This window comes from Mycteria americana, chromosome 1 (assembly GCF_035582795.1).
Source record: "Mycteria americana isolate JAX WOST 10 ecotype Jacksonville Zoo and Gardens chromosome 1, USCA_MyAme_1.0, whole genome shotgun sequence".
Taxonomy (NCBI): domain Eukaryota; kingdom Metazoa; phylum Chordata; class Aves; order Ciconiiformes; family Ciconiidae; genus Mycteria; species Mycteria americana.
The window spans coordinates 221307996-221319356 of record NC_134365.1 but is presented as its reverse complement, the minus strand read 5'-3'; the positions used below and the strand labels follow the sequence as shown (position 1 = coordinate 221319356).

Below are 11361 nucleotides of genomic sequence, written 5' to 3'. Positions count from 1 at the left end.
CTGCCCTCCCCTCACCCCGCGGGCCGGAGGCCGCCCCCGCCGCTCGCCCGTCGCCGCTCCCCGAGCGGGCCCGGCACCGCGGCCGCCGCCGCCGCCGCCGCCGCCACCACCTCCCCTCCGCGCCGCCCCGTCACCATAGCAACTGGGAACGCGGGCGGGACGGACTACAGTTCCCAGCGTGCAACGCGGCGGAGGAGGTGTGGCTTTTCCGCCCGCCCGCTCCCGTCGGCCCCCGCGCGCGGCCAATCAGGAGCGAACAGGTCGCGCGGCGAGGGCGGGGGCGGAGGGCGGTGAGAAGATGGCGGCCAAAGGCGGCAGGAACGGGCTGCTCGACAAGGTACCGTGCCGCGGGCCGCCCGGGGCCCGGCCCTCCCGGGGCTCCCCTTCCCGGCCGCGCCGTGCCCCGCCTCGGCCGTGTCCCTAGACTTGTCCCGGCGCTGGGCCGAGCCGCAGCCGCCCCGAGCTCGGGCCTTAGTGCCCGCCTCCCCACCCCCCCGCCTTGCTGAGGGGCTTCCCCCGCCTCAGCCGTGGGGCTGCGGGGAGCTCCTCCGCCCGGCACCAGCGCGCCCCGTCGCGGCCACCCGCTGCTGCCTCCTTGTAGGAGCCGGGCAGTACATGGCAGAAGAGGCCCCGGAGGAGAGCGGGGAGCGAGGAAGCGTCCCGCGGGCAGGCCGGGCCGCGGCTCCGGGCGAGCACGTCCGGCCGCGAAAGCAGCAGCAGCCGCCTGTGAGACCGCTTCTTTTTTTACTTTCCTGCCAGCGTGGCTGGTTTTAGCCCAGCCGTCCTGACCAAAGCCCGGCTAGCGGTACAGCTGCGCTCCTCCCGGTGGGTGTTTTGCCAGGAAAGTGAGGCTGGGCATGGCAGAGATGTCAGGTGGAGCAGAGCATGCCGTCAAAGTCTGCTGATAAGCCCAGTCTTGTCTCAGTAGTTTAAAGGAACTCGTTTGTAGAGTGGCTTTGATCTCGGCTCAGTTTTAAGCGGTCAGGTGTTTGTGTCACAGCTCTTTGCGGTATTTGGCAGTCTGGTAGCTGAAACTAAAGACCTGGAGGCTTTTTTTTTTTTTTTTTCCCCCACGAGGAGATGGAAACAGTCGTGTCTGTATCTCTGGGTGCAAGAGGGTGTCTCTTCAGAGTGGTGTATTTGGCATCTTTCACTGAACTTCAAAATACAGATGACTGCAACTGAAAATGCTTTGGTTTTCGTTGATATACGTATATTCATAATTTCTAAAGAGTAGAGCTTTCATGCATCTGTGTGAGATGACATTAACCTTACTATCCCTAAGAATTTGGTGGTTTTTTCTTCAGAACAGTCGATTAAGTTGTTGCGCGAATGCTTTTAGGGGAAGGTGTGCTAATGAAATATTTCTGGATATCTTCTACAAATGCGCTCAGCTTTCGGTTTTGAAATGACGGTGCTTTGTGGTTAAACTTCAAGAACTCTGGAAAGTGTCGTGCTATTGAGGCGTTCCCGCTCCTCCTGACACGTTCTGTGGATGCTGAGGTGTAGTTATTTCAGAAGGAAAAGGAGTTGTTGGTAAGGGAAATACGCTGTTGGCGTGGGAGCTGAATCCTTTAGTGAGAAACCATTGAATAGTTTCAGCAGGGCTTCTACCTGAAGGACATACACACACTCGATAATGTTCTGTCTTCTTTTCCCTCTCTCCCCCATGCTGATCTCTGTGCCTTCATTTCCTCCCCCTGGGTGACTTAAATGAAATCTGGTCGTTTCTGCGAACTGGTGTATATATTGCTGAGGTGTCACCTGGAGAATTTTGGTCTTAGGTCCATAATTTGCTCAAATATTTCTCAAACAGAAAAATAATGGGTTATCACCGAGGCTTTAAAGTCTTAGGACAGGTTGCATGTTTAGCGTATCTTTTCTTACTTCGCTAGTAAGCAAAATCAGGGTGAGTTTAGGGAGACTGGCATGTTAACTATCCCTTTTTTTTTTTGTCCTTCTCATGTTCTTTCAGTGTTTGTGAAAATCAGGTGGCTCCTCCTGACCTCTCCCCACTTAACCAGGAGCACCTAAGAGTGCACACTCACTGACTTCAAAATGGCGTGCAGCAGCAGCTACAGTCCTCTCGAACTAGAGATTTCACCCATTTAGCACAAAACTAAGTTATTAACCACACTCTGCCCCTACTAGAGCAAAACCTTCTAAGGTTTTGCAAGCTCCGGGACTAAAACCGCTTCCTGAATACCAGCTGTCACGACTGCCCCAGGAGGAGCTCTCTGGGACCGGGGAACGTTGATTCTGAGTACAGTCAGGCAGCACTGGTACTTTGGGGAGAGTGAGGTCCAGAATTCTTTCCTCCAAGGCAGAGGCTGAGCTAGTCGGAGCTGAGAACGGCTGCGCTGACTCGCTGGAGTTTGCTACAACTCTTCCTTCAAGAAGAAGAGGAAGGAAATGATGTGCAGCGAGGTGTCCCTGGACTCTGCCACTTGCAAATCCTGCTTCTGCCAGGCTCGTGGTGTGCAATGTCACCGTTATTTTAGAATTTATGTTGGGGGGTTGGGGACCTGAGGTTTGGGAGTCGCTGCTGTCGGCTGCAGCCTGACCTACAGGAAAAGGCAATCAGCTGCTGCGTGCCTTGGGTGAGTCGATGTGCATCATCTGCTGGGGCTCTTCCAGCCTCCCTTGGCTGCAGCGTTGCGGGTCCCGGTTTGATGAGTTTCTGATTGTAGGGTTTAGGAAGGGGAGGCTACTTTCTTTTCATCCCTGTAATAGAAAACACAGATTAGATGCAGAAACTTTATTCCCCTTGAAGAGTTTATATAGTCTACAACTGGTGCTTCTCTTGCAGTAGCAACAAATCTTTTTTTTTTTACTGTACGTCTTGATTATTTATGTTTGTAATACCCAAAGTGCGCTGCAAACTTCAGAGCGATATTCGAAGAGACAAGCCAGCTACCCAGAAGATGTTACAGGCTAAAATTGGACATGATGTAACTCGCTGACAGTAGCAGCAGAAGGAATAAGGCAGGGGGAAAAAAGGTTACGTTTGTGCGTGTCTTTCTTCTGAGATGTGAACATCTTGAAATTTCTCCTGTAGGATTTTTCCGTGCCTCCTCCTTATGAGGGAGTTTTGTGAAGGGATTTAAATGAAGGTGGGTGATAGCCTGACAAACGAGCGTTGAGAGCGCTCAGATCCTGCGGTGTCTGCTGTGAAAGCAAGCACTTGTCTTGCTGTCCCTTTTTTTGGAGCTAACAGCAGAATGCTCCCCTGCTGCCGTGCTGCGATCCAGCGGCAGGCAGCATCTTTACGTGGGTGTAAAGAGCTGCGGCCTTTGTGTGCTTCTAGTGTCGGGTTGGTTTTGCGGCTGTCTGAAATTGCATCTCTGATTTTCTTCTTTGTTTTTAAGTAAGGTAACCGCTGGCTATATTTCAGCCTTTGTTCTGAAGCCTTGTTCTTACACAGGTACGCTCTCAGGTACCAAATCCACTTCCTAGGTGTGCCTGGCTGTAGAACACCGTATTTGCTTCCCATTTGTAGTTGGGATGTATTCAGGACAAGTATAACAACGTTTCACTTGGGTTTTAAAATGAAGGAGTCAAATCACACCCAAACTAAAAAACTGTTTTGAACTGGTTGGGTTTTTTTTTTTTCCTGCATCAGACTGGAACAAAATCTGAGCTCTTTTTTCTTTTTTTTTTTTTTTTGAAGCCTTTGGAGCTTGCACCCGAAGTGTTCAAAATGCGTAACTGGTTGAAAAATACCATCCACTAGCTGGAGGAGCAGACATGTTTGCATCTGCCAGGCTCCACAGCACATCGGTGCAGCTTCACCTTCCCTCCCCAACGTGTGCAGGCAAGGCACAGGCAAGGGGCTGTTGTGCAGACCCGAGAGCGGGTGGAGGCTTTCCCCCCTGTTTGAGGGTGAGCGCTTGGTGGCAGGGGCCGAATCTCTGGCTCTCTACCAAGCTGAACATGGGGATGGCCAGCAGTCGGAGGGTTTGCCCAGGGTTGCGCTGGTATATAGACATCAATGTACAGATGTGCATATGTTTCTGTGCACATCTGGACACCAGAGATAGCGTGGGTGTTGATCGTTTCCTTTGAGCACCTCCTTCTGCTCCTCTTCCACAGCACTGGCACTCTGGGTGCCAGCGCAGTGTCCCAGCCTCTCCCTAGCTATTTGGTCCTGCAGATCAGCCTGGAAGAATTAAGAGAAGCAGCAGCAGCGCTGCGGTGCTGTGCCGTGTTAGGAAAAGTAACCTCGTGGGAACATCAAGACCCAGGTAAAGGGAGGGCTAAAGCTTCTCCCTGGCTGAAGTCCCAAACCGCAGATGTGTCCCCGTTACAAGGTCCCTTCTGATATGAACCGCCCTGGGATTATCAAGCTGTTAGTGTCTTGAAGCAGACCAGCCTCAGTCACAGGGAAGCGTGAACAAGAACTGAAGAACTGCTGATTCAGCTTTAGACAGTCTAAGATTAGGTTGGTTCCCCCCCCCCCCAGTAACAGCTTTATTTCAAAAAATGTGTCGTGGGCTTTACATCTACCCCTGAAAGTGCTGGTTCTCCGTTAAAGATCGGTATCAGTTAAATATCACTGATGTTATCTGGCAAGTCCAGTGTCGGGTGGTTCGGGACAGAGAGCAAGAAATGAGAATCCAGTTCTTGCTCTGTCACGGGCTTCCTGGATATACGTTGTTATGGCAGTGCCTCGACTCGTTACACATACAGATATTCCCCTGTGTGCAAATCCCTTCTGCAAGTGAAGTGTTAGCGGTCCTGTGCCTCCAGGGTGCCTATAAAATAGCTTTAAAATCTTGAGGGTTTTTTTTTTTTAAAAAAAAAAAAAAAGCCTTGAGCTTTACTTTCATTTATTTCTTGATTCCTGAGCTTTTCTCATTGGTGTTTTCCAGCTATTCTGTCTTCAAGTATATCTAGAAAGCTGATGGTTTTATTTGGGAGGAGAAGAGAAGAAATGTTAGCGTAAGCCTTGATTCCATACTCACGGGCTTTAGGAAGAAAAACCAGACATAATAAGATTGATTAAAAACTTGAGCGTTGATGATGGGATGGATGCAACACCAGGTAAACCACGCTGTTGCCAAAAGCAAAGATTCCAATATTAAATATTTAATCGTAAAACTTATCACGAAAATATCACTTGAGTGATGTCTTCTCAAGTATCTCTGGATTCTTGCTCTCACTTAGGAACAAGCTGGAGAACGCCGTCGTATTTTATACTACGGATTGTCTTGTTTTAGCCCTGGAAATGTGGAAAACTTATTCAAAGTATTTGCTCAGATATATTTCTTTACTACTTCAGAATGATTCCTTTAGTGGTCTTTGGGGGAAAAAAAATCACAACTGTACTTAAAGGCAGCTCTGGTCTGAATGAAGGCTTCAGATGGCCTGCAGAGGTTCCTTGTGGCATTAAAAACTTCTCATTCATTTTGTTCTTTATTATTTGTAAAAAGCAGCAGGGGGAAGGATTGACCAGCTATAAAAACTGAGCCTTTTCAGGGATTTTTATCGGTAACAAAAATAAACTCTGCAGGCTGAATGACGCCGTCCCTCCTGGGTAAGGCTTGCCTTCGCTTGAGCTGTACGAGTACAATAAAAGCCAGAATATTTCCCCACAGTCACATCTCTGAGTTCAAGGTTTGGTTGCTGGTGTATCCAGCAGCAAATCCAGCTGCGCTGCGTCTTGCACGTGTCTTACTCGTCACTATTTTTGTCTTTAAAATAACAGGACTTTTCTGCACCCTACAAGAATAATTCTGTCGCAGAAGTAGCTGGTGCTGTTTCAGGAAAGTACTCTGGTTTAGGGGTTTGCTAAGCAGAGTACGTTTCCACATCGACAGGCTTGTTGGCTTTCCTTCCTCTCCCTCGCGAGAAATGGAGGCCGCACCTGGGAGCGGTGAGGTCAAGTCCGAATGGGTTTCTTCAAAGCTTTTTTGATTTATCTGTGGGATAAGGAAGGAAGGATTGGGTGTTGGTGTTATTACTTAGAGTCTTCTGACTTCCAATTCACTAATTGGGGAAAAAAAGGTGTTTTTTTTCCTCTCCCTAGTCTAGCTCTTGATACTTTAATCTTTGGAAATCCCAAAGGGCAAGAAATAAATAAAACTGTTGTAGATGCTTTTCTAAGGAAAAATAAATAGTTGAAAGAATTCTTCTGTATTCTTTCATGGTAAAAGGTTTGGCTTTCAGTTGTCATGTGTGCTAATTAACCCTAGAAAAAAATGCTACAAAAAAATAGCCACCTAAAATATCTTGTAACTTACACTGATGTGAGAGCCTCTTTCCCAGTTGTCCCTGACTTTTAAATGCTTCTGGCTGTTGCTTTTGTCCCTCCTAAACCAGCTACTGCATGTGCACGCACCGTGACGTTTACTGTGCACCTGGTAATTCATACCTGCAGAGCCTGAAGGAGAATCAGGCTTTTTTCCCTGTGCGAGTGTAGGGGAAGTAGATCAGGTTTTACATCTTACATTAAAATGGTTTCATTCCTGCCAGAGAAGGGAAATGAGCTCTTCTGACAGGTAGTTAATAAATCCAACTTGTGAGCTTCAGGAGCAGGAAATAACACGAGTGAAATTGCGAATCGCTTCTAATGGCAGGTAAAATTTGAGCTCAAGTCACTCAACTGTTTGAAATAATCGACGACTTAGAATACACAGGGCTCAAACTCTCTGGCCAGAAGGAATAGCGTCACCTAAAAATCATATCATTCAGAGGAAATTTAACCCCTTTGAAAAGCTGAGCCGTTACATCTGAGATTCATGATTGATGAAGGAACAGATCATCAGGAAAACCTGAATATAAAAGAGTGACAGAGTCTTTCGGTTTCAATCTGGAGGATGGTCTGCCTGAAACTTCATTTCTTGGTCGTGCTTTTATATTCTCCCCTTGTACCCGGATTGTTACGGGTGCCTTGAAATTTTCCTCCTCTCATCAACCCCCAAAGAGTCTGTTTGTAACAGCTTGGCTGAAAAGTGTGAATACCTTCAAAGAATTCAGTCGTAACTGACAGGTTCTGTGGATGGCAGCAGGAGCAGCAAACACGGAATCGAAATCAGGATAAAACTGATGTAAAAAGTCACTTCACCAAGTATCTTCAGTACCCCTGACAAGATGTGTAAGCTTAAATCTGCAAGGGTAACGGGTACGTTGGTGCTGAGGTGACTTTTGGTGCGATACAACTGTGTAACAGGCCCCAGATTCCCTCCGTCTCTGATCAGGTTTTCCCAAACAGGTAGATGGTTTCTGGGTCGCCTCCTATCTTTGTGCTCACGACAGGAACGAGCGTGTGAAAATGAAAGGCTAACCCATGCCAAATTCTCTTAACTCCGTTTGGTTTTCGTTGCAGTGGAAGATCGACGACAAGCCGGTAAAAATTGACAAATGGGACGGTTCAGCTGTGAAAAATTCTTTGGACGATTCTGCCAAAAAAGTACGTTCTGCGAGTGCTGATTCCTCCCTCTTGGGAAACACTCTTATTTTCTTAGGTTTCTACGTTGAGTTTAAAAACTCTGTAGACTTTTTTGGTTTGATTGTGAAGTGCCCGTAGCCATGCCGGTTCTGTAGCGTCTCTTGTGATTCCCGTGGCTAGAGCAGTGTTTGGGCTCGGAGTATCAGCAATTATTATGACGTCTGATGCAGACATTAACTTGGTATAAAGTTTCTGCTCAGTTTTCCTGTAGAATCGAGGTGGTTTTATCTAAATCCTTTCCAGAAGCAGTTTGTAAAATGTATGAAAAGCCCAAAATAAACTCGGCTGCGTGTTTCTCCCGCAGGTTCTCCTGGAGAAGTACAAGTACGTCGAAAATTTCCGTTTGATCGACGGTCGCCTCATCATCTGCACAATCTCTTGTCTCTTCGCGATTGTAGCTTTGATTTGGGATTACCTGCACCCTTTTCCTGAATCCAAACCTGTTCTTGCCTTTTGTGTTGTATCATATCCTTTACAGATGTTGTCTCATTTATACCAAAAGGGGTTTTATTTTCCCCATAAAGCACAACAAAACCCTTCTCTGTATTCCCATTTTCAGCCCTGTGGGAATTTTACTGCCCATGGTGTGGAGATCAGCTGATAATCACATGAAAACTCTGATGGCAAAATTCCTGCCTGTCTGGGTGTAACGCACCTAAATGTGGGTGATCTGGGGGTCCAGCCTTCCCCTGCAGCAGCGCGGAAGCCTGGACGGCAATTCAGCTCACGTCAGAGGACTCAGCAGCTCCCTGGGCAGCTGATCTGCTCCCCAGGCTCCTGACTGCGTTGAGGTGATGTCCCAGATCTCGGACACCAACTGCGCAGAGAATTCTCCACTCAAGTGTGTTAATCTCAAACTGAAGATCAGCCCCTGAAAGCTTTAGGGGATTTGTATTGTGGTTTGGTTATTTTTTTTTTTTTAATTCTACCTATAGCCTGGTTAGAGACATCTGCTCTTTCCTAATATGACAGATCAGATACCAAGAGTGAAGAGTAAAACGGAGGTAATTCTCCGCCAAAGAGGAGCAGACGCCGCATTTTGAAGCGTAGCGCTACAAATCAGGGTTTAAACATTTAGATGTCCACTCTATTTAGAAGTCAACTCTAAGATTTCCAGTATTCCACCACAGCTGGGTGGGGTTTTTTTCTGTTTGGGCTCAGAGGGTCAGCGTGGCACTGATTTCCCTGCAGCTCCTCTAGCAAGATAGATGCTTGCAGAGGTTTTATAACCCAAACGTAGGTGACAGATGAGCGGTGCTTTCCAAGAGCTGCCGACGGGCCCGCTTTCAAGGGCGGTTTTGATGGTACCAGCGAGGCAGCGTGAACTGGTAGCCTGGAAGCTTATTGCCAGCCTGGGAGTCACCGTACTGCTAACGGCTGCGTGATCTTGGGCTAGTCATTTTGTTGTTCCAGGCTACAGTTCTTGGTTGGCTTTCAGCGCGAACGTTGAGATAATTTGTCTTGCAGCACTTAAAAATTATTTCATTCCAAAAATGAGAAAGATTAATTGCTTGATCTGCGCTTTGGAGGAATGCGCAGCGATTAATTCTGTGGCTCGTTTGGGCTCACGTTTTCCCCTCTATCTCCCAACAGATGTTGCTCCAAAAATTTAGCAAAATAATTGAAAACTGTATTTTGTTGTTGTGATTTCCGCTTTACTTCATGGTTTCATGAATGAAGCGTTTTATGTGGCTGGAGAAATCCCTTTCAGGAAAGTGTGTTAGGGAGCTGTCGCTTTCCCCACCCCTTCCAGGCATCGATTAATGCTCTTGTGCAACGGCAAAGAGTTAAGAAAGCATCCCAATAATTATTTAATTTCTCATGCTAACGAGGCATCAGCCAAGCATCCTGTTTGGAATGGTAATGTCATGAGAGGTGGTTAAACGATGGCCTCTGAGGGGATCCAAGCAATTTCTCTGCCTAACTTCTACTTCTAATTGCAACTTCTTCATTTCCTTAACTTTTTTTGGCACATATTTTGTGATGATGGGAATCCTGACGATCTATACCTCATACAAAGAAAAGAGTATTTTTCTCGTAGCTCACAGAAAAGACCCCGCGGGGATGGACCCCGACGACGTTTGGCAGCTCTCCTCCAGTCTCAAACGGTATCGTTTGCTCCGGCAGCCCGGGCTTAGGGAGTGCGGCGGCGGTGCTGTACCGGCACGGCTTCGGTTTGTCTGTGCCGCGTCCGCCTGTAGCTACCGCACGCTCCACGGCGGGGCAGAAAAGCTGCGTTTCGGATAACTCGTAAAGAAAATGGAGGAAAAAATTGGTGTCTCTGCAATACTGGTGTGTCTGCAGCGGGGACGTGAGCTTTCTGCAAAGGATCGGCTGCCGTGCCGTGATCTTTGCGGCTTCCCAGGCAACTCGTGATTAATATTCACCGCAGAATATTATTACTCTGTGGCCGAGCTCGCCGGTCTTGTGTGCACCATTGCCATCCGTATCTCTCCGTAGGATCACCCTAAATATTTTCCTTTATTTTTATACCTACAAATCTCTTTCACTCCATCAAAATTGACATCCCAGTCTAGAAACGGGAGCGATGGCAAGTGGTTATCTGCCGCAAATGTTCACGTTTCACTTCTCTTTAAATGGGGGGGGGAGGAGAATTAATCATCAAGAGTATAAAAATCTTTAATTGTGTTATAATTAACGCCTGCGTATTGTGGCTGCTGGGGTACTGTGTGTGGGGACCTCCGCTCCCGGGGGGTTAACCCTGAACAAAGATGAAGATTTCTCGTCAGCTTTTCGTTGGCGTCTCAGCTGAGCCAGACTTAACAAATTCTGCTCTGAAATCTCTCTGCCCTTCCCGCAGGTTTGATGACAAGTACACCCTGAAGCTGACTTTCATCAGCGGGAAAACCAAACAGCAGAGGGAAGCCGAGTTCACCAAATCCATCGCAAAATTCTTCGATAACAACGGGACGTTAGTCATGGAGGCCTACGAGCCGGAGGTGTCCAAGCTGCACGATAGTCTGGCCCTGGAGAGGAAAACCAAATGATTTCTGACACCGCCTGCCTCCTGGGAACGTGCTAAATTAACACCAATAAAGTAAAATAGCAAAGAAAGTGAATCCTTGCCTCTGTTTTTGTCCTGAAATCCTATTCCATTTTGGAGAAGCGGGATTTTTAATTTTGGATCCAAGATTTTTGGAAACTACAGTAAGCCTTGGCCTGTGTGCCTGCCTTGCTGGTTCTGCCACCTCCGGGGCAGACCTCGGAGGAGGATTTGCCCCTGGGGACCCTCGGGAGGGGACACTTGTCACCGACGCTGCCCCAGCTTCCTCCGTTTTTACCTGGCGGTGCTTTACCAAACAGCTCCGTGCCATGTAGTGTCGGGGGGGGGGGGCTACCATTTGCATTTCACCTTTCCCTTTTGTGTTAGGAATTCAGGACAAAATCCTTCTGTAAAACAACTCACAAACAAGTTTTCTTTATTTTTGTATTTATCTAATGGGGGGGGTTACAGAAGAGCCTTTTATGTGTTGTGGGGGGGATAAGACAAACCTATTTCTGTATGTTCGGCCACGAAGCTTATCTGCAAGGCGAAAACAGGGAAAGCGAAGGGCTTTTCCGAGCTGTGACCGTCCCTCTTTGTCCCCCCGCCTGTTCCTATCGACATCTCTCGTCCCGCGCGTCCCTTGATAAAATGACGTTTTCTAAAAAAAAAATATTCTGGGGGGGTTTTGCCTTTTTTTTTTTTTTTTTCAATAAAAGGGAAGAACAGACGTCAAACGTGTTCCCGAGCATCTCTGGGGTGTTTCGCGGCTCAGGGCCGGGGAGGGAGTCCCCTTAAATCGCTTCTCCCCCCCCCCCGCTCCAGCGCCGGGGCCGGGCCGGAGCTGCCAGGAAGGGGCGGAGCGGGGCGGACCCGGCGCGGCGGCGGCGGCCGGTGGAGCGGGGGG

The 11361-nt window shown here is 48.2% G+C and overlaps 1 protein-coding gene across 3 annotated transcripts; it reads left to right on the top strand.

The window, feature by feature from the left end:
• Positions 1 to 208: 208 nt before the first annotated feature.
• On the top strand, positions 209 to 11185 carry SPCS2 (signal peptidase complex subunit 2). Of its 3 annotated transcripts, none has more exons than XM_075491369.1 (5): positions 209 to 337; positions 7328 to 7411; positions 7755 to 7919; positions 9428 to 9558; positions 10272 to 11185. In XM_075491369.1, exons 1-5 carry the CDS (start codon positions 299 to 301, stop codon positions 10456 to 10458), a joined length of 606 nt encoding a protein of 201 aa, XP_075347484.1. In that variant the 5' UTR covers positions 209 to 298; the 3' UTR covers positions 10459 to 11185. The 3 variants fall into 3 exon arrangements, with proteins under 3 accessions (XP_075347484.1, XP_075347486.1, XP_075347485.1); XM_075491371.1 differs by lacking the exon at positions 209 to 337 and adding an exon at positions 3092 to 3113; XM_075491370.1 differs by lacking the exon at positions 209 to 337 and adding an exon at positions 4882 to 5043.
• The last annotated feature ends 176 nt before the right edge of the window (positions 11186 to 11361 follow it).

What these genes read in the sequence shown, in the direction of transcription:
- SPCS2 (XM_075491369.1), top strand. Translation starts at nt 299, where the DNA reads ATGGCGGCCAAAGGCGGCAGGAACGGGCTGCTCGACAAG. An exon ending in CCTTTTGTGTTGTATCATAT is followed by an intron (nt 7,920 to 9,427) that starts CCTTTACAGATG and finishes TTTGGCACATAT; the next exon opens with TTTGTGATGATGGGAATCCT. An exon ending in CTCTCCTCCAGTCTCAAACG is followed by an intron (nt 9,559 to 10,271) that starts GTATCGTTTGCT and finishes CCCTTCCCGCAG; the next exon opens with GTTTGATGACAAGTACACCC.